The sequence below is a fragment of the Stegostoma tigrinum genome, chromosome 16 (genome assembly GCF_030684315.1).
Source record: "Stegostoma tigrinum isolate sSteTig4 chromosome 16, sSteTig4.hap1, whole genome shotgun sequence".
Taxonomy (NCBI): Eukaryota; Metazoa; Chordata; class Chondrichthyes; order Orectolobiformes; family Stegostomatidae; genus Stegostoma; species Stegostoma tigrinum.
Genome location: NC_081369.1, coordinates 42,867,729 through 42,891,637, shown reverse-complemented (window position 1 = coordinate 42,891,637; position 23,909 = coordinate 42,867,729). Strand labels below are relative to the sequence as shown.

The 23,909-nt window shown below is 38.9% G+C and overlaps 1 protein-coding gene across 1 annotated transcript in view; it reads left to right on the top strand.

The window, feature by feature from the left end:
- LOC125459774 (golgin subfamily A member 4) overlaps nucleotides 1-23,909 on the top strand; it is a 709,733-nt gene that overhangs the window by 393,838 nt on the left and 291,986 nt on the right. Inside the window, exon 15 of the mRNA XM_048546606.2 lies at nucleotides 23,653-23,799. Coding sequence (XP_048402563.2) covers nucleotides 23,653-23,799 — 147 coding nt within the window. The remainder of the gene's footprint in view (nucleotides 1-23,652; nucleotides 23,800-23,909) is intronic.

Here is a 23,909-nt window from a genome sequence, read left to right as displayed (position 1 = left end):
TTTGCTGACATAAATCCTGTTTTTTTTTTCATTTTTATGGTCAGGAATCCAGTGTGACAACAACTTTGAGTCTCATGGGTACAGTTATCATAAGAAAGGCACAGGTGTCCAAAGCCTCTCTCTCTCTAGAAACAGCAGTCCTTTCCAGAATTCCTTTTCAACTGACCATTCAATAACACTCCAACAATAACTCCAGCCACAGCCTCTTCTGTGAAAAAACACGGCTCTTTAGCATCTTCAAGCTTTCAAGGTTTTGTAGACCTTTATAACCAGCTTGTGTAAACCTTTCATCAACATACGTTTTGTATCATAGTATCTCTACAGTGCAGAAAGAGGCCATATTGCCCATCAAGTCTGCACCAACCCTCTGAAGAGCATCCCATCCAATGCCACAAACCACATTTAACATGGCTAATCTGTCTTGCCTGCACACTTTAGCATGGCCAATTCACCTAATCTGCACATCTCTCAACTGTGAAAGGAAACACCCAGCAGAAACCCATGCAGACACAGGGAGAACGTGAAAATGCCACAGAAACAGCCACCCAGGCTGCAATCGAACTGAAACCCCTGGCAGTGAGATGCAGCAGTGCTAACCACTGTGCTACCTTTCTGGTGCTGAATAAATGTGACCTTATTCATGTTATATGTCAACTCATAGAGTTTTACAACAAAAGGAGGCCATTCAGTCCATCATGTTGGCACCAATCAACAATTACCTAACAACATTAATCCTGTGTTCCAGCTCTTGGCCCATTGCCGAGCAACACAGGTGACTATCTAAATACTGGATTAATATTTTAATAGTTCTGATGCAATAACCGTTTCACTCCATTGTGTGCATCTTTCTTCATAGCTCTGACTCTCCAGCCAGGCAATATCCTAGTCAACCTCCTCTGCATCCTGTCAAGTTCAATCACATCCTTTCTATAATGTGGTGGTCAGAAGTGAACGCAGTACTTCAGTTTTTGCCTAACCAGCGTCTCAGACAGTGCCAGCATAATCACCTTGTATGCTATGCCTTAGCTAATAAAGGCAAGTAGCCAATAATAAGAAATGTTTTAGACCATTCAGACCATCTAGACTGCTCTGCCATTCAATCATGGCTGACATGCTTCTCAACCCCATTCCCCTGCCTTCTCCCCATAAGCCTTGATCCTCTTACCAATCAAGAACCTATCAATCTCTGTCTTGGACACCCTCAATGACTTGACCTCCACAGTCATCTGTGACAATGAGTTCCACAGAGTCACCAAGTCTGGCTGAAGAAATTCCATCTCATCTCAGTTCTAAAGGGTCACCCCTTCACCTTGAGGCTGTGCCCGAGGTCCTAGTCTCTCGTACTAATGGAAGCATCTTCTCCACATCGACTCTTTACAGGCTTCTATGTGAGTTTAAATCAGAACGTCCTCTCATGCTTCTAAACCCTCGAGTATAGACCCATATTTCTGAACTACTCGTCATATGATAAGCCCTTCACCCTAACGATCACTCTTGTAAACCTCCTCTGGAACACCCACTCCCAACACACATACACACTTTTTTTTTTAGATATGGAGCCATCAACCACTGACAATATTCCAAATGCAATCTGATCAAAGCCTTATATAGCCTCAGCAGTCCTGTTTTCTAATCCTCTTGAAATGAATGCCAACATTGCATTTGCCTTTCTAACTGCCAAATGAACGTGCATGTTAACTTTAAGAGAGTCCTGAACTAGGACTCGCTAGTTACTTTGAACTTCTGATTTCCGAAGCCTTTTCCCAATTAGAAAATAGCCAATGCCTCTATTCTTATCACTAAAATGTATAACCTCACACTTTACCACATTTTATTCCATCTGCAATTTCTTTGCCCATTCACCTTGCCCGTCCAAGTCCTTCTGCAGCTTTTCTGCTTCCTCAACACTACCTGTATCTCTACCTGTCTTTTTGTCACCTGCAAACTTAGCAACAATGCCCTCAGTTCTTTCTTCCAGATCATTAATGTAAGACCTCCATCCTTTGTGCTTGAACTATCTTTTAAACTCATCATGTGCCCAGACAACCACTGCCAATCCAGAGCTGCCATGCATGGTTCCTGACATTTGCCCAGACATGGCAGACATGGGAAGTTGGGCCTGCTTTACAGGCAAGGATCTGGAAGTCCCAGTGGATGGGATGGTGTAGTCATGAGTCTTCCTTTCCCCACAGGACCAGCAGTGGAGGCCACAACACTAGATCATACCATTCTGGTCTATGGTTATTACCTGGATTAGTACAGACTCCGTCATCTTAAAGAATGCCCAGTATTGCAGACCAAAGGTCACTGTCTTTCTCCACTCTGCCAGTTTAAGCTTGACCATCTTCTCTTCAAAGCCTCACATACTACCTGTGCCATTTTAGTCCCCTTTCACCAAGGCTCATGGTCCACCACTCTCACTATTACTGACAATGTTTTCCCTCACGAGCTACCACACTCACTATTATCAGCAACTTTTTCCCTTATTAGCTCTCACCCACTCCAACCCCAACAGCACTAACTTGTATGCCCCTCCTGCTGCCTCCTTACTCTCCACCTGCACCAAAAGTAACAACCATCCTTTATAGCTTCTTTTCACTATTCTAAGAGGGAAACAGCCCACAATGGGGCAGAAAGATTCAAGGCAGTTGGTGGGCTGTCCAATATTCAGCTCCTCACTCAGGTGGAGAGCATCCCAGCTCTGACCATGTTCAGTCCCTGGACTGGTTTTGGAGGTTGCCCTAGAAATACTGTTCCAGGATCTGCTGATCAAAGGCTGTCCTCCTCGACTTGACTGAAGGCTGCTGACCCCAATAACAAGTTTCCTGGCTTTGCCTCTGCACTGGAAGCAAGGCATGACAAATATTATGAGTCTTGTACCTCTGGCTGAGGGGACAAAATGGATTAAGGCAACACAATGCGAGACAGGGATACTGTGAATATCCAGGTAGGCTCAGTGTGAGTGAGTACTATAAAAGCAAGCAAAAGGCTCAGAGATGCAGCTTGGCCCAGTCCATGAGCTGAATGTGTGTCCCTGAGTGCACAGTGTTCTTGCTTTAGGATTACAATGATATTTACCATTGCACCCTTAGGTGCAGCATTAAAATGCATCCTGAAAGTGGATTGGAAATGCGCCATTAGTGTTCTTAGAGGCTGACACATGACAGATGCTAATGTCCATGGCATGTAGTGTGTGTAGCCAGTGCCCCTGAAGTGTTCCCTGAGATGTTGTTGTCTAATATCCAACAGGGAGTCTGCTCATAGCCAGTGGTGAGCTGCAGTCGATAGGTAATTTCCCTGACTTTTATGTCAAAAATTCTCAACATCATGTTTGTTTGGCATGTGTTTTATAAAATGGGGAGTTGAATAGTAAGGGGTACATTAATAAAGTATTTAATAGGCTATAACCCCCCTTAGCTAGCAACTCAATGCTGTTTGGCCAAAAAAACTTGCCACACTGTTCATCAAAAACATAAAAGATGCAGCCAGTTGACTGTGACATTAAGGTGGGTGTTGCTGGACTTCTCATTCTGTTCTATCACAAATCCCACCATAGCCCATTTCACTAAGGCTCCTGTAAGATTGGTTTCTATACTTAGAATTTCAAAGGTAGAGGGCTGAATCAGCCAAGTCTTTTAAAATTATACATAGATTAACTGGGATAGATTTAGAGAAGCTAATTCTTTTGGTGGGGGGCAGGATTCAAACATGATATAATATTAAAACTAAAGTTAGGCAATTCAGGAGTGAGATCAACAAAAACTTACTCACAATATAATGCTGAAAATGATCCTGGGATTCTATTCCCCAAAAACATGTAAATGCTGGGTTAGTTAAAATTTTCAAATCTGGTAGTGCTTTGATACCGATTAGTCAAGAGTACCAATTGAATTGTTTTATTTTAGTGTTTATAATGTACTATTTCTTTTGGATGACCATGAACAAGTCATGTGAATATCTGCTGTGGGCAAATCATTACATCTTCAAATCCCAGCAGTAAACATGGTAATATCATTTGTTCTTTGCAATGTAGCACTATCAAATTATACACCAGCAACCTCCACATGAAAGAAACTGATTTCCACAGTTATGAGAAATACTTTGAGGTGGAAATTTCCTTGATGGTATACATTTAAAATGATCATGGGTTCCTGTAAACAAATATTAAAACATAATCTCATCCTTCAGATGATGACATAATTTGAGCTCTGATTAGATTATTGTCTTTTTCCATCTTCCCCTAAGTATTCAGTTTAATGAAATAACTGTCAAGCAATATGTTTCAGTGCTTAAATTCCAAGAGACATTTCAGCAGCCTTGCACTGTTTATTTGACTGGTTATGCCAATTTCCCATCAACCTGTGGAGAAACTATGCAGGGATTACAAGTGTGAAGAATTATATAAATGTTGGTCAATCAAAAGCTTTTAATTTTGGATGATAACTTTAAATGTTTGCAACACTTACTTACTTCCTTGGTAATCTGTGATTAATAATTAGCATAACTACTGAATAGAAATGAGAGGTAATTGAAACACAAGATAATTGTCCAAACTTACATTTTTAAACCCCAATTTTAGCATTGTGTTTAAAACTTAACACCAGTTGGTTGAAATGAAATGCAAACAAAGAAATAACATTTAGTAGCTATAATTGCAGACATAATACTTAATGCAGCATAGGTCTACAACAATAAACTACGTAACCTAAATTTTATCCATTTCATTATTATTACTGCAGTGCAGTATTCTAAGAACTGTATTTTCAAAATATACTACTAAACATTTTATTTATTTTAGCACATTTCTGTATCCCATCCTAATTTACAACCAGGACTGTTCATTTTCAAAACAACAACCCTCCTGTACAAAATAAATGCATGAATTAGTTTTTTGTTAGTATTATTTATAGACAGCACTTACATATTCATTGCAACACAATCATAGCAATAGAGCCAAACCAGAGAGTGTTGGATAAACACAGCAGGTCTGGCAGCATCTGTTGAGATAAAAACAAAAATCTCTGATGAAGGGTCTAGGCCCGAAACGTCAGCTTTTGTGCTCCTGAGAAGCTGCTTGGCCTGCTGTGTTCATCCAGCTCCACACTTTGTTATCTTGGATTCTCCAGCATCAGCAGTTCCCATTATCTCTTAACATAACTCTTCTTTCTCTTTAAAGATGCTGCCAGACCAGTTGTATTACTCCAGAGTTTAAATTCTCTAATTTTGTTTCAAATTTCTAGCATCCACTTTTCTTAGTGTTTCTTATTAAGTGACAGAGCCCTTGGTTTGCAATCAAGTAGTTTGTGTGGAACAGACAAAGATATTTTCATCTTGCCCTTATCTATGTAAATTGAAAGGAATAATTAATATAGAAAATAAATTTTAAAAGTTGAAGTAATCAAAACTATTCACTTTGAAAAATGTCATTTTCATTTCACATTGGTGTTTCTTGCAAACTATCAAGATTGTGAGGTGAAGTGCTTATACAAATTGTCTTTCCCAACAAGACAAAACAGGATAATATTCCAATATGCAGGCATTAGCACTTCAGTTGTGCTTATTAAACCATAATGCAAAAACATAAGAAATGTGGCTTATGAACAAAATAGTTAATAAATCAAAATGCCTCCCATTACCGAAATATGAATAGATATCAATTCTTTCTGATGCACAATTGCAAATTTTGAAATCACTTGCACAAGAATATAATTAGCTGTAAATTATTAGTATTAACTGGTGAATCTGCTATGATGTATCCAAGGTAATTAGCATCGTGCAGTGCATTATAGTAGGGGCTTGCTAAGTCTTGACAGCAATTATCCATGTTGGATTACACTCAGAACCTGTGATGTGTCTGTGTTGCAACAAGAGCCTCCATACTTGCCTTCATTTAACAGGAATGTGTTTGTCCAGTCCCTTTAAATAGAAATCTCTCTTCAACAAATTCACTTATTCCTATTGTTCTTTTCTTTTACCTTTATTCTTCATTCTTAAATGTTCCTGTCTGCATCTTTCTTTGTTTCATTCCTTATTTCTTTTTACTTGCCCTTTTCTCTTTCTCACTTGTGCCATATTGGCTTTCAGTAGAGAGGGAAGCAACTGTGAGTGAGGACAGTGATGAGAGCGAGGGAGGTGTGGAGGGGTTTGGGGGCACAAGATGATTAGTCCTATTTGCTCTATATTAGCCAAGTATTTTTAACAATCCCAGTTTGGTGGCAGCTTCATGTAGACCAAGTTCTGAAGAAGTCATATTGAACACAAAACTGTCTCTGCTTCTGTCTCCACAGATGATGCCAGACTGGCTAGATTCTCCAGGATTTTCTGTTTTTATTTTAGATCTCCAGCATCCACAATACTTTGCTTTTATTATTCATGTTGATCACGTTTTCTGAATATAGTTGACACATCATCACTGTTGCTTTTGTCAAATTTGCAGAAGGTGTTAGATTACGTATTTGCACATATTATCAGCAAGTGTATATCCTAAAGCTTAGTGCAGGTATGTGATCTGGACACTGTTTTTCTGCCTTGACCAGTCTGACTGATCTGGATATAGGTATGCTTTGGTGCCCATTTTATATCTGTAAAACTGACACGTTATCAACTACTGTCTTTGCCATGAACTGTCATTGTAAAGATATAAGCATAAGCTTTAATAGCGTACAAATAAAATGGCAAATTCCATCTGCATAAAAATGTTTTCTAAGTGACCTAACCTGAGTATTATACCAAAATTGCAATTGAGACTCAATGATGTCTTGCAGCTATTTTAGGCTAACTGGGAGCATTCTGTAGATTTTAATAATACTTTATGTTTGCAGGACATGTGACTGTATGCAGTCAACTTCTCCCTTGCATCACCATAGCAACAGCCATTTCTTTGAACTATGTTTTATTCCAGACTGCTTCAATAATTGGGCATAGAATTCTTTGAAAAGAGCATGTGAATTGCATACAGACCAGCTTTGAGAATTTGAAGGCATTCTGTTACAAATGGAATCAAAATCTATGCTATTTTTGTAAATGATTTTTAAACTTATACTGTGCCCACATGAAAACAAAACATTTTAACCCTTAATAATCTAGGTTCAGAAAAATACAAATTTATACCGAACTGGAGGACAGGAGCGGGAGTAGGACATTCAATCCTGTCCTACCATTGGAGATCGTGGCTAATTATCTCCACATTGCTACTTACCCACGCAATCTTCTATCCCTTAATGTCAACACTCTCTAGAAATTTATCACTTTCCTTGTTGAACCTGCTCAATGATTGAATTTTCACAGTCATCCAGAAAAGAAAATCGTAAAGATTTACCACAATTTGATTAAGACATTCCTCCTCATTTGGTGTCATTAACAAATTTGGAAATATTACAATTGGGCCCCACGTCCAAATCATTTATATAGATTCTGAACAGTTATGGATCTAGCACCAACACTTGCCATACCGTGCTAACGACACCTTGCCATCCTGGGAATGCTTTGTTTATTTCTACTCTCTGCTTTCTATTTATTAACCAAATCTCAATCTGTACTTGTCTATTGCACTTCTTCTGCACTGCTCTCCTCCTAAATACCATCTTCTAACTTTATTTACTAATCTATTGTGTGGAGCCTTACCAAAACCTTCTGAATATCCAAATAGAACGTGTCCCCTGGTTCTCCTTTTTCTATGCTACAAGTAATGTTCTCAAAAAACCCCAAAGTGTTTAGCAAACATAATTTCTCTTTCATATGTTCAAAGTGACGCTGCGGTTTTGCCATTCTTCTCTAAATGTTCCATTATCACTTCTTTTCTAATGGTTTCTCTCATTTTCCTCACTATTGACTACAAATTAACAGGTCTATGTTCTCCACCTACTATCTTGTCACTCCTTATTAGAAGTGGTTTCATACTTCCTCTTCTATTTGTTTATCCATCCTAAATGTAGAATATCCTTGGATATTCATTTCCCGATCTTGGTTACCCTGTAATCACATCTCTATAATAATAGTTAATTCAAATCCATTTATCTCAATTTGTGCATTCACATCACCAACCTTTTTTTTCCAAAAGCTCAACCTATTCAGTTAGACTGCCTTTAATTCAGCCTTCTTAACATTACTTTCCATCGAGTTTTGAGAAGATTTGTAGCTCAGGTTGAGGTCCATTCTAGGAAGCCGACTTCGTCGGAGGCTCACTGATGATGTTACCTGGAATGGTGACGAAACGTCTGAAAATGAACCTTCCAGCTCAGCGAGCAAACTCACATCCATTATTTTCCATTTTGTTGTTAATGTATATGATTGCTTTATGTGTCTTTGATGTTTGTCTCCTGCTCTTCTAAATTAAATGCTTAAGTTTGACACCCATAGCTCCACAAATTAACATAAAATTGATTGATATATTCAAATTCTAAATTGCCTGTAATCGGTACTCTGTGTAACATGTTTACTAAAATAGAAGGGCATTGAAGAAATAATATTCCTGATATTAAATGGATTTTGTGGAGAAAGCTAGTTGGGCTGCCAAGTTCCATGCTGAAGGAACACAGGAGCAGGACTGGCCCATTCAAACCAACCTGTGCTCATAATTTAACCATAATGCTGGTTAACCGACAGTGCACATCTTACAAAGTCACTATATCGTGAGCAGTGGTACTTAAAATTGTGCCTGATCAAGGCACTATATAAGCACATTCTCACTTTTGTTCTGTCATTCCCTAAGATGGAGATCAGCATTACATTCACATCTGATTGTTTTTTCTACCAATAGCCCCCCAAAATTCAACCACAAAATAATGAACATCATCCAATAAGGTGTGGGTCAGCAAGTCAGCTTTCCATTCAACAAAGCTGTTATTCATGCCCACAGGCATGTCTTCACTGATTTTTTTCCTGATTTTGACAAATATGCTCCTGTCAAATGCCTAGTACTACGTCATCCAAACACGTGCATATATCCACAACAAGTGAATACAGCAGAAACGTATTAATTATGGGCGGCACGGTGGTTCAGTGGTGAGCACTGCAGCCTCACAGCGCCAGGGACCTGGGTTTGATTCCAGCCTCGGGTAACTGTCTGTGCAGTTTGCACATTCTCCCCATGTCTGCATGGGTTTCCTCCGGGTGCGCCGGTTTCCTCTCACAGTCCAAAGGTGTGCAGGCTAGGCGGATCGGCCATGCTAAATTGCCTGTCGTGTTCAGGGGTGTGTGGGTTACCGGGGGATGGGTCTGGGTGGGATGCTTCAAGGGGCAGTGTGGCCTTGTTGGGCTGAAGGGCCTGTTTCCACACTGTAGGGAATCTAATCTAGTTATTGCACTTTGTTGCCACCAAGTAAGCTGCTATTAGCTTGAGCTCAACATTAAAATGAATGGAAACAGACTGAATCTGATACTACTTTCAACTAAGCAACAAATGGGTTGATGACTTTACTGCATTCCAAGCTCCTGCATTTAATGACATTGCATCTTCTTTATCCAGAGCTTTTCTTCAGTTTGACCTATGCAATGGACAACACACAACATGACAAATTGCATAAATATTCTATACCTCTTGAGCTACTTTGAAGTGACAACCACTTCACTCATTGCTTTTGGGAAGTATGTTAAATAAGTAGGCAAAAAAAACTTCATGCTTAATTCACTGCCCAAATCTACTGAATTAAGTAGGGGGCACAGTTGGCATCATCGGATCTGGTTTAGCAAATGTGGTATTGTCCACATCCAATTTTCCCACTTATTATTCACTTCTCCCAATTAGAAATGCTCGGTACATGAATGTGAGTCGTAGATATCATATCAGAATCTAAAATGTTAAATTGTTGAACTAGTCTGTGCCCATTAGCATTGGAAGATGTTACTGAACACCGCAACATTGATATCTGGCTCCCCAACCAAGAATCTGTTATGCGTGCTGCACCTTGACAATGATTGTTTGATAGTTACCATTGTTATGATTCTGAGATTTGTAGATTACTTGAATTTAGAATTGTTTATTTTGGTTTGTTAGATATATTTTGGAACAAATGGAAAGAGTCATGGAAGGCAAAAGCCTGATTGTATTATCGCTGGACAGTTAAACCAGAAACCCAGATGCTGTTCTGGGGACAACAAGGTGAAAAGCTGGATGAACACAGCAGGCCAAGCAGCATCAGAGCAGCAGGAAAGCTGACGTTTTGGGTCTAGACCCAGTTTCCAATTTTACCATGATGGCTGATGGTGGAATTTGAATTCCATACAAATCTGAAATGAAGAATTTAATGATAACTTGGCAGCCCATGAGCTTTCTCCACAACATCCATTTAATATCAGGAATAAAGTTTGAGCAAAGATTTGTAGCTCAGGTTGTGGGTGAGGTTGTTGACTTGCTCACTGAGCTGGCTTGTTTTTGTTCAGTCGTTTCATCACCATGCTAGGTGACATCATCAATGGAATCTACGATGAAGTGATGTTATTCTACTCCACTTGGAATTTATGCTGTCCGGCCTGTTATGGTGAGTAGTGTCACTTCTGATTTTGAACTGTATGGGTTTGTATGTGGGGTCCAATTCTATACGTTTGTTGATTGCAGTACAGTTGGAGAACATGCCTCTAGGAATTCCTGTGCGTGTCTATGTTTGACTAGGGCTACTATGGTTACCTTGTCACAGTTAAACTGATGGCCTTCATTGTCCAAGTGTCGTGATACTAAGTTCCAGACCTTAGTATACAGAAAAGCAACCCATACTGATCAAATCAACTTTCGCAGCAACCACCCTAATGTCCACAAACAAAGCTACATTAGGACACTATTTAAACAGGCCACAATTCATTGCAGCACTTCCAGAATTACGCAGGAAACAGGAAGAACACTATACAAAATCTTCGCTGTGAATGGATATCCCCTCAAATTTATTCGCAGATGCCTACGAAACAGACAACGACAGGAGGACACAGTACGCCCTAACACACTGGCCACACTGCTATACATCAGCAACATATCAAAACTGACAACAAGACTCCTAAGACCTCTAGGAATCGTGGTAGGACACAAACCCACAGCCATTCTGTCCCAAGGATTAAAGGTCCCATTCCCACAACATGCAGAACAAACATGGTTTACAAAATACCATGCAATGACTGCCACAAACATTACTTTGGACAGACAAGAAGGAAACTAGCCATCAGAATACACGAACATCAGCTAGCAGCAAAATGACATGACGGACTTTATTTAGTATCAGTATGTTCGGACAGTGAAGGCCATCAATTTAACTGGGACAACATAACTATAATAGTCTAAGGCAAACATAGACATGCATGTGAATTTCTAGAGGTACCGTTCTCAATCCATAATGCAATCAACAAACATATGGAATTGGATCCCATACAGAACAAAACTGGAAATGACACTACTCACCATAACGGACCAGACAGTATAAATTCCAAGTGGAATAGAACAAAATCGCTTCATTGGAGGACTCACTGATGATGTTACGTAGCATGATGGCGAACCTTCTGAATGAAAACACGCCAGCTCGGTGAGCAAGTCAACAACCTCAATATAAAGAATAGTATTTCTACAATGCCCTTCAATTTTAGTAAACTTGATAACCATCAATCCGTTGCTGATTGTCAGGAAAAACCCATCTAATTCACTAACGTCCTTTGGAAAGAAAGCTGCCATCCTTACCTGGAGCTACCTACATATGACTCCAGGTCCACAGTTGACTTCTAACTGCCCTCTGGCTATTAGGGACAGGCAATAAATACTGGCCTAGCCAGTGACATCCTCAATGTGAATGAAATTAAAAAATATGACCTGTGCTGGAGTCTGACAGAAAACTGAGGTGGTTTAATTTTCAGAGATCAGATCAAGGCTCTGATCCTGTTATCAGGAGGTAGACGTAAGGTATTTACAGTTGGAAACAATGAGCATAGTCCTTGAGCATACCATGAATAGACCCTGCATCTTCTCAAATTCCAGAAGATATCAAGTTATAAACAGCAGTGCTGTCCTGATCCACTTACTTATAAGAGGAAAGGGAGGGTTTTTTAAAATTCAGTCATGGGTTGTGGGCGTCACTGACTGGGGCAGCAGTTACTGCTGTTTGTAATTGCACTGAAGAAGGTGATGGTGAGCTGCCTATTTGAACTGCTGCAGTCTTTGAAGAGAAGAATCACCAACAGTGCTCTTAGAAAGTGGATTGAAGATAAGTAATTATCATTTCTACATAGATACAAAACTAATGAGCTTCCCATTGCTGTAGGGAAGAGAACAGAGGAAGGCATTCCGATAGCAATTTACAGGCTTATATATAAGACCAGGAATATTCGGAATCGGTGGAACTTGCAGTTATCTTCTTTAGTCTGCAGTCATCTGAAAGGCTGAAAAACTCTACAGCAATGCTGTGAACCTGAATGTTTTGAACTTCAACAACCACAACTCTTTTCCTTTGTGTTAGGTGAGAGCCTAGCCCCTGGAGAATTTTCCAGCTGCCTCCTGTTGACTTATTATCTAGTGGTACCTTGCAGAGATGTCTAAGACCAAATGAAATTGGCAGCAGGTGATGGTTTTATGTTAATTGAACGTAATTGTATGAGAACATGATTGGATAGGGAACAAGTAATCATTGGGATTGGAATTGGTAGTAAGAGAATTGAAATCACGCTCAGAAAGGAAAAGCGCATGCCTGAACTCTGTCTAAGTAATGACTGAACCTCAGGCATGAGCAGTGCCAGCAGACAATATTTAGCTGTTTATAAGTCATAATTTGAAAATTAAACATTATCCAAAGCAAAGAGTAATTTAGAAAAAAAAACTTCTGAATCAAAATCTAAAACATTGGGATATGATGAGGCACCCCTATTTTCTGGACGGGAACCTGATGATCGCAAGCAGAATGACATAATCATGTGGACCTGCATTACTTCTTATTGGAAAAGAAACAAAGTAATGCCGAGGCAGTTATGCTACCGCATATCTCACATGGGAAACCTGCAGCCCAATGGTATCAATGTGGACTTCACAAGCTTCAAAATCTCCCCTCCCCCCACTACATCCCAAAACCAGCCCAGCTTGTCCCCGCCTCCCTAACCTGTCCTTATACCTATCCACTCCTCCCATCTCAAGCCCCACTCCCATCTCCGACCAACTAGCCTCATCCCGCCCCTTTGACCTGTCCGTCCTCCCTGGACCAACCTATCCCCTCCCTAATTCCCCGCCTACACTCAGCTTTACTGGCTCCAACCCTGCCTCCTTGACTTGTCTGTCTCCTCTCCACCTATCTTCTCCTTTATCTATCTTCTATCCGCCTCCCCTATTTCTCCCCTATGTCTCCCTATTTATTTCAGAATCCCCTTCCCTTCCCCCATTTCTGAAGGAGGGTCTAGACCCAAAACACCAGCTTTCCTGCTGTGTTCATCCAGCTCTACACCTTGCTTATGAGACATGGTCAGATTTTTACAAATTCAGAAAGAGTAAAGATCGTTCCATGGAAGACAATATAATGGAATTCAGTAGATCAGTGAAATCATAGAAATTCCATCAGGAAATTCCCCAAAATGGCCTAGCTTTTAAGTTAATAAACTGATCAGTGTATTGTGTTTAACCAGACTGCTAGTTTTATTGTGAGTTATGTTTATAACTAGGCACACATTGCTCGAACAAATATTGGAAACACTAAAATATATTCCTTGGAAGCAATTGTTTGGGGCAATCCACCATTCAACAGAAAATGGAGGTCGTAATGTTAACAGAGCAGTAAGACCATCAAATTATGTGGAAATATGTTGCAGTAATAGAGACCTGGCTCAAGAAAGGGCAAGAGTGGATTTTGAGTATTTCTGAGTGCACGGTGTTCAGGGAAAAAAAAGAAATGAGATGAGATGATTGAGGAGAGCATTGCAGTGATGGATAAAGAGGATGTCCCAGAGGATTCAAAGACAGGATCAAGTTGGCCAGGGCTAAGGAATAAAAAAGGATGCAGTTACAGTGCTTGGTGTAGTGTATAGACTACCAATTAGTGGGAAACATGTAGAGCAACAAATCTGGAAAGAAATTATAAACAGAAGCCAGCATTATAGAATAGTTATAATGCTGGACATTAATTACACAAATGTAGACTGGTATACTGGTTCTGTAATTACAGGATCAAAAATGAAATCAACTATCCTGAAGCTAGCAACACACCACTCCTCTGAGGCCAGTTTGATCTGGAAGAATCATCAAGCCTCAGATCAATTAGCTTTGTAAAGTCAGAGATTTGTTGAGAGAAAATACAGCGGTAAAGTTGACATATTTATTTAAACAATTGTATACTGGATTAAACAAAGATGAAAAATGCTTGGAAGGAAATGTTGTAAAGGACAGTTGGCCTTAACAGGTTAACTTGGAACTTTTGGAATGTGTAAAAAAAGTTGTCTCAGAGAGCTAGAAGTTCAAAGCAGTTGTCCTAAGTTGTAGTTCTATGCTGATGAGTTATACAGACTACAAACTAGCAGCATAGACCTGATTACTATTCCTTAGGATAGAATAATATATTTTACCTAATATCAATGCAGTTAACCAGTGTTAAACCAATATAATCTATTACTTGTATGTAATAAACTCTGCTTCTTATTCAAGAACTAGCCTCTTTGCCAAAGAGATATTAGAAGTTAATCTTTCACCAATTAACACGAGTAAGCCTCCATAGATTAATATTAAAAGAAGTACTGGTAGCAGCAAACTTACCAAAGGAACATACTATTACAACCAAGTACTAGCTGTGGACCTATCTTACAATAAGCATCTTCAAATCCATTACCATGTAGAAGGACCAGTGTAGCAGATACATGGGAACGTAATTTCTCTTCCAAGTCACATATCATCCTGACTTGGAACTATATCACTATATTTTCAGTGTTACTGTGACAAAATCCTGGACTTCCAACTCTAACAGCACAGAAGGGTGCCTATACACCAAGGACTGTAGAAATTCAAGTAGGCATCTGACTACCAAGTTATCAAGGGCCATTAGGGATGTGCAATAAGTCCTGGCCTAGTCACTATTGCTACATCCTTTGAATGGAAAAACAAATTATAGATTGGATTCAAAATTAGAAATTGCTAGAAAAGCTCAGCAGGTCTCGCAGCATCTGTGGAGGGAAATCAGAGTTAACATTTCATGTCGAGTGACTCTCCCTCAGAGTTCTGAGGAAGGGTCACTTGACCCAAAATGTTAACTATGATCTCTATCTACAGATACTGCCAGACCTGCTGCGCTTTTCCAGCTATTTCTAATTTTGTCTCTGAATTACAGCATCTTTTGGTTTATGTTCTAGATTGGATTGATGCCTAGTATGTGTGAGTATGTAAATCACCTGGGAAACTTTCTGGCGGGTGATCACTACATATGCAACAATATCCCTGTAAGACACAATGTCTAAAAAGACAGGGAAGGTATAAAGGTAAATTTGAAAGTTGGGGAGAAAAAGTGCAGGTTAGTTGGAAATAATCAAATACCTTTAAAAGTCCATTTTATGTCATGTTCAGAATGATTAAAATAAATGTTATGTCTCATTAACTCAATTTCAATGCTTTTCACAAAAGAATTTGGTTGAATTTAGTTGTGCATAATCAACACGGCCATATCATGCTTTCCATCATTATTGTAGAATTGAATATCAATTTCAACCAATTTTAAATTTGCAGCCTATTACTGAATTGTTAATATGTTCTCATAGCTTTTGTGAATATAATTCCAAACCATTACCTAGTAGAAATTAACTACAATATATTGTTAAATGGAATGATTTACATGTTTGCTGATAATTCAAATTTATTTCAGAACAACAGTGAATGCATTAAAAATTCAAAACAGCATATTTAAATTGCACAACATTTTCATAATTTCTACTAAGAAAATAACATGTCTATAATAAGTAAACGAGCAATCATGAAAACTTTAAAATAATGGATATGCTAAAATCAGATTACTTGTTCTTTCGCCTATGTTTTGCATGTCCTTTAATAAAGCTTTGTTCTCATTATTAAGTCAATTTCTAGAAATGTCAGGTTCTATTTTACTACATTTCCATCACCAGTATTTATTTGTGTGTGTATATTCATTGATTGGAACTAACCACAAGTGAAAGGCATGGAACAAATTAATTAAAATTTAAATTAACTTGTTTGAGTCACTAAAGTGAAACTCAAAATTTTGAAGCAACAATATATTTAAAGAAACAAAAAGAAAAAAATACATGCTTTGTGATTATAAATGTCAAATACCCATGATGCGCAGCTATTGTAATTGATTGTCACTTCCTTGATAGTATTGTGTTTGTATTTTGAGTAATCATTTTTCGTAAAATGGCTATTTCAATTACAGAATGTCCTAACAGAAGACCCACTCCCTGATTTATTAATGAGATTCTCATTCTACTATTCCAGAAAGGACACTCGTCAGCATACCTACTTGCACCTTTAATCACCAAAATAGTTATCATTGCTGCAGACTAGGACTCAATTAAAATGGGTGGTTTTGAAATTTACGTAAACCACGGTCTAATATTTTTCCTGAATGTTGATGGATACAGTTTAATTTATGATAAATCTAATGTAAGAATAACCTCTAAAATTTAAGATACAAATGAAAGGTGGGAATTCCCATCAGGCTTGTTAAGACAACAGTGCAATTACACAAACAATCTGCCCGACATCCAGTCTATTGGATATGACAAAATAATGAAGCCCTAGTTAATGCCAATCATTATACAATTAACAGCTAGATATCATTTTGTTTCTAAACTTATGCACTTCTCTAAGCTATGATATTCTTCATAGGGCTTAGCTGTAGGCAATCACTGTAAAGATAGAGCATAAAAATTATAGCTTGATGGGGACTTCATAGGGGAAGCCCATCATATTGAGGGCAACTTTTAATATGCAAATAAGATTCCTATGAAGTAAAGAGGGCCCTGATTGCAATTTTGACATATATAACTACGACAGCTGAAGGCCGCCCCAAACAAATTTCCTAAGACCATTTCCATATTTTATTTTTGTAGGGTTGAATGTATTTTTAGCAAGATTCTCTCTTTTCCCTCTTGGCCCATATAGGAGTAGACCTAATTTGGACTTGACTAGTTAATGAAATTACACTTTTAAGCCAATTTAAATAGTTGTTGTCACACTCTTGGGCCTGAAAACACTGGGGGCTGTGGAAAACTGGAGAGCATCCTGAAACTCACTGGCTCCAGTATAAACATGGAGGTGGTTTTAGGAAAGAATGTTCCATATTCATAACATAGAAGTTAGATTCTCTGATTTCAATTTGAACCAATCACCCTGTATTTTCTTCTGGATTTCGTATCTCCAAGGTCTCAAAATTGTGCAATGGAAGTAATGCACATCCATGTGATGTTAGTTGAAGTTCACTCTTTTAAAGGGCCAATGCAGAAATAGAATGAGGAGGATTCACAAAGAAGAAGATCAGGTCGTGAATCAGTGATAGTTACCTTGAGTTATGGCTGATTGTATTCAGAGTCAAGGGGGATATGTTTTTCTCCACTAATAGGGTGAAGGAACCTGTTGCTGTCACCAGAAAGGTGCTGCTGAAGAGGTGTGCAGCAGGAGAATTGTTCTGCACAGTTATTGCAGTGCAGCAATTGTTTTGATGATAAATGGAAATGACAGAGTGATAATGTCTCTGAACTGGTAATCCAGAGGGCAAAGCTAATACCCTAAGGCTCTGGATTTGAATCCCACCATGTCACCTTGTTGAATCTGAATTAAATTAATAGAATTATGAAATGAAAGGTAATCTCTGTAATTGTGCTATAAGTTTTTCATGAACTTCATTTAACAATCCAATCTGATTCACCAACATCCTTTTGGAGATGAAATCCATCATTCTTAGATGTGACTGTTGACCCACAGTAATGCGGCTATCTATTGACCTCAGAATGGCCAAGGCTATTTCACCCACTTGCAGATTCACCTATGTCGGTAGTGTAAATTCCTTGTCTTCCAAGGCCTTCACATGTAAACCTAGAGTCACTGGAGATGCATGAGCTCAGTTCCTCAGTAGGCCTCATCACCAGACGGAAATCTGTCGCAAAACCTGTACACACACCCCTTGAAAATACTCGAATGTCAGTCCACTTACAAATTCAGATGGTTTTTCACCTGTTGGTACATACTTTACAAGTAAGAACAAGCAGATTCTGGTGGCTAGGTTTGTTTCAGAGACTGCATTTCAGAGAGTGCAATTCTTAATTGAATTTAACTGTAGTTGAAAAGGAAAACAATATTGGCACTTCGTGTAGTTTGAGAGTTACTGCCAGAAATTGCACATAAACATTTGGCAATAGCAGCCATGATGAAGGAGTCAAATTCGGTCTTCTTATAGTTCAGACATTGATCAAGTTAAGTCAGATTATATGTGTCAGGGATATTTTTAATTCTGTCTCCTGCTCTGTGTTTTCCACTGAGAGGAATGCAGATGTGTCACTGACAGCCAGCTCATCCTCCTCCAGTAGCCTTGTCATTTGTTGTGGCCCACCTCCAAAATTTTTGTTCTTCCATGTGTCTTACACTCACTTTGCTTATCAAAAACAAGCAAGGATCGAGTTCAGTAGTGGATGGGGAGATGAGAAAAAGAAAATTGCTGGAAGCTGAATGGATGTGAGGTGTATGGTGCTGGAAAACACCTAGCAAGCCAATGTGAAAGAGGAAAAGTTAGGCTTAAAATGCAAAATGTAGTTAAATTCACAAATTTATTTACTTTCCCTGACGTAGATAGGCCATAAGACTATTTCATGCATCCATGATGTGGGCATAATGAACCTGATACTTACTTCTGACCGTATTACCTTGGTAGGATCAGCAGATTTTTTTGGCCACAGCTATTGTGGAATCAATTTGTCTCTCCTGCTCTTCCTGACTGCTACCCAGCAGTAATTTCAATATCTCTCATTAACTTTGATGCTACTCCTGCTCTATGACCCCCATTTACCCTGATCCTCCAATTTCAGTTTATGGGTCATATCTTTGAAAACAACGTAGACTGCATTTGGTGAATATGCATCATGCCTGCAGCACAACTTAGCTAAGAAGCCCATGCAGCAAAACTAATTGATATAATTGAATTGAGAATGCAGAATCCAATGTACTCATTTGACTTCTGCTTTTCCCAATGTAATATCATTAATGTTACACCTTCCTCACTGCTAGGCAGTGTTAAAATTGCCTCTAATGTGTTTTTGCTTACAGTGCAAAAACTTCAAGTACAGTAGTTGACGGTCAATCTTTTTGGCCTAAGGCCACTGATTTGTTCATATCTGCTACAATATATTTAGCATTTAGGGAGTATTTCGCTATTGATCTAATGCTAAAAGTCTACTTCTCTGTCTAAACTCTTATCGATTACCTCCTTGGAGAAGTGTATAAAGGATTGAGTGAATTGAAATTTCATTTCCGACATGTTGTTCCTGTTATTTTTACCCTTCTAGATGAAAAACTATAAATGTGTGGCTGAACTCAATTTGGTCAATAGCTCTGCTGAGAAATTTAACATGATTTTTCAAGCTTTAACACAGAGAATTAATGGCACATTTGTTGCGCTTTGACGTTAATAGATTGTAAGCTAACTGCTTGAAAGGTGTACGAGGGGCTTCTTTTAGAGTTTTTTTTAATGTATGATCAATGTAGAACATGTTTCAAAGCTGTGTGATTTAAAAATATATGGCAGACAGTCAAATATTAAATGTTGTAGTTAACTTTTTGTTTGCAAGAGGACATATTGATGTGTTAGAAACAAAATTAGAAAAGAATTTATCTATCAAGAGGGAAACTAGTTATCCTTTCCATTAAGAATTCATACATGAAGAAACTATGTTAACTGATCCCTGAACATTTTAGGACATATTTTACTCTACCACAGGGCTGGAAGTGCAGGCACTTAAGCTGATGGGAGCATGAGCAGTGTTTAGCCACCAAATTCCACTACGCATCATTTTCATCTTCTTATCTTCAGGCCACCTGACCGAAGGAATGTGTGATTAAGTGAAAAATCTGTGTTGTCCCATTTACATCAGGCCACACATGCCATTTTATAACCAGAGGCCTAACCATGGTCTGTCAGCAAGGATCCAAGCCTTATTGAGATATTAACCAGGCCAAGAGATGCCAGATTCTCCTACTGATCCCACAAAGAAACCTCAGTGCTTCCTTAACCCAGGAGTTCCCCGCCCCCTAGTCTTGGATTGCCATGTAAGCCCTGTTTTCCCACAGACCCCCATTCAAACTTTCTTTGGTGGACACCATTTGTGGGGTCCTGACCATATCAATGTTGGCCTGATCTCATATTGAGCATAGATTGAAGCTGCCTGCCACCTCCATTTCTGGAATGCCCCCTTTACGAACCTAACAGGGATTCGAGATAGCTTTGGTCAGCTGCTGCTCACAATAAGAGATAATCTGTTCTTTCGGGTTTCATTGTCCACTGCATATAGTGTTCAAATTGCATTAGTACAAATTGCGTTAATACAATGGGGACTGCAAATCATCCTGCATCTGTCCTAATGGAAGGAGGTTAAACTCTGATTTTAACTTTAGGTAAGTGGCAAACAGACAGCCACAGCAAGGGCAACAGATTTACCCCACATCACCAACATGATATTTAGATCATTTTTGTTCCTATACCTTTAATATAGAGCGGAATCTCCTTTCTGAATTTTATATGAATGACTTGGTGGACAGGAATGGGAAAGCTGTGCGGGAGGAAACAACTGGGAATTCACAGTTTAGTCAGTGGTGTACTGCAAACAGTAGGAAATTACAGTGGCTGAAGGTAAACTGCTGGCCAGGGTGAGCTTTAATTTGAGGAGCCCAGAGGAATGTCCCTAGCCTATGGGAAACATTTGAACAATAAAATTCACTAACCTTTTCAGCCATGACCCATTATTCCCCGAAAAGCCAGCACCAAATGCTAACTAGCCTCACCTGCCAGGGTCACAGTTCTTGTATACTTCCTGAAATGTACCTGAAAGATTGTAGCAGGGCATATGTGTATCCTGGAATTGTGCATGAATAATTTTCTTAATATTACCCACTGTAAAACCTGTTGTATTCTGAAATGATATTAGAGACGTAGACAGTTACTAATCCAAACAAGTTTATTATAAGCATATATGCAGAGGCCACAGCACTCTCGAGTGTCTGATTCCTTGACTGTCGTTTCAATTATATATTTATACACCTTAGAATCATATTAGTTACTTAGATATTCCAATTATCACAGGATTACAGAAAATACAAAATTATTACAGTATTTCACAACTCCTTGCAAGACAAATAAGTCACTGACAGAGATTATGTCCTTTGTAAGGTTAATCAATTCTTCCCCGTTATACATTCCATATCACTTTTTTTGCTTTATCTAATGAATCAAGTGCCCAACGGTGCCTATTCCACAGCATTGGTATCATTTGTGTTTAAAATCAAATCTTAGCCTTAAATAACAAAGTGTGGAGCTGGATGAACACAGCAGACCAAGCAGCATCTTAGGAGCACAAAAGCTGACATTTTGGGCATAGACTTCGGGCCCAGCTTTTGTGCTCCTAAGATGCTGCTTCGCCTGCTGTGTTCATCCAGCTCCACACTTTGTTATCTTGGATTCTCTAGCATCTGCAGTTCGCACTATCTCAGATCTTAGCCTTATCTGCCTTAATACTTATTTCATCCCCAGGAGTTAATTCTTGCTTGCCAACATCAATGTGATTTCCAGCTTTTGTGATATGGAAACATTTACCCTCAAATTGTCTACTTCCATCAGTCCTTAACAAAATGAAATGTCCTTTCTTGAATTTACTTACATTACGAAGGTTATAGCCCCTTTGAGTAATAAAATTATTTCCATTACATCATCAGTTCACAGGTCCCAATTCCAGGTTAAATATGTCTCAGTGCCTGTGGCATGTATCGCCTTATTATCTGTACCACCTGGTAATTTCTGCACATTTTTTTCATACCCAATTTTGGACCTTGGCATGACCAAGGAAGCCAACACCATAAGTGATTCTCACTCCTCACCCTGCATTCCTGTGACCAGTCTGTAGGTTTGCTTTGCAAGTTCCAATTTCTTTTCCCTTTCATCTTTGCAAATTATCTTTCTCCATGGCAATCGTTGCCCATCTGCCCCCAACTCTTTGGATGCTCTTAGTCGACACCTATGGCAATGGGAGTTCCAAACTAAATTACGAGACTGACCAGTCTCTCAGCTGCACTACACCAGTGCATATTACATAACAGCAATCCAGGAATATACTTCCATTTTGATAGCCCAGTCCCAGAGCCTCTGTCACCAAGGTTCTTCTCTGCTGACTTGTTCTGCATGTCGTGTTCCAGCTGCTGCAGCTGTTGATGTAGCTGGCAAACCGTCTTTTCTTCTGTACTGCAAAATCCTATTAGTCTCAAATGTGGCGTGACACAATGTGTCATGGCAGGATGAATCCCTTGGGTCACCACTCCCGTAACATTTTATCTGTTATCTTTTTAACCGCAGTAAGCTGGGATAGTAAGACTGTCTAGACTAGGTCTCTGATTAGCTACTTTGGTTTTGAGGATCGCACTGAAAGCTATATGCCTCCTCCAACTCCATTACCGCCTGTTCTCATCTGAGAGTTAAAATAGAGGCTTTCTTAAGCAAGTGGTCGCTGCAGTGGTAAATAAAGATGTGTCTTCAGATATCCTGGGCCGTAGTGAATTAATCTGCCAACCATGCCAATTCTACCTTGACAATAGAGATAAAAAGTCTGTTGTTGATTTAGTCAAGACAACAGTTTATTACAAGTATTTGTAATCAGGAAGTTTGTCTCTTCGATTATATTTTGAGTTTCTTTTTTTTACCTTGCAGTCATTTTGATTACTTCGTTATTCCAATGATCACAGCAATACAATACTTCACAACTTCTTGTAAAACAAACAAGACTCCAGTTGACACATTTTCTTTGTAAGGCTAACCAATTCTTCCCCGTACCTATTTCATTTCACTTGTGTCTATAATCTAACTTATCCAGTCCCAAACAATACCGATTCCAAACGTGCTGATGTCCTTTGTTTAAAAAAAACAGGTCTTCACTTTATCCATCTATAGTAATTATTTCATCCCCCGGTCAAATGATTCTTTAAGCTTTACAATAATGCCTATTCTCATCTGGCAGTTAAAATAGAGGCTTTCTTAAGCAGTGGTCTCTACAGTTGAATATTACAAGTGGTCTCTAATAACAAACAAAGGGTCAAGCAACACCTCATGACTCACAAAATAAAACAAAGAATCACAGATGCTGAAGATCCGAAATGAAAGCAGAAATTGCTGGAGAGACTCAATAGGTCTGTACAGAGAAAGCAGAGTTAACATTTTGAGCTCATTGACCCTTAATCAGAAGTTAAGTGAGTTCTGAATAAGGCTGACTGCACTTGAAATGTTAAGTCTGCTTTCTCTCCATAGATGCTGCCAGATCTGCTGAGTTTCTTCAGCAATTTCTGTTTTTAACCTCATGGCATGTAACTATTCTAACACAAACTTTGCTCTCGTTTTCTGATAATTCAATGTTTTATTCAATGATTTGAATTCCGAATTCATTGTATGTGGTGTGAATGGGTGTGAGCATTGCCATTCATTTAGTGTTGTTCCATGGCAGGTTGCAGGAAAAGCAGAACAACTACAAATAATTAACAGTGCACATGAAGACTTGAAAGTAATTGCTGCACAATATGAAAAGACAATCCATGAGCTGGAATCAAAGTTCCGTCAGGGACAGAGTAACCAGGAGCATACTAGAGTCAAGGTATCGTGACAGTATTTAATTTTATTTGACAAATGAATAAATATGCTTCTCTTTACAGCAATGATGACAGTAATATTTAAATAATATTATCTAGAGAATTTGAAATTCAA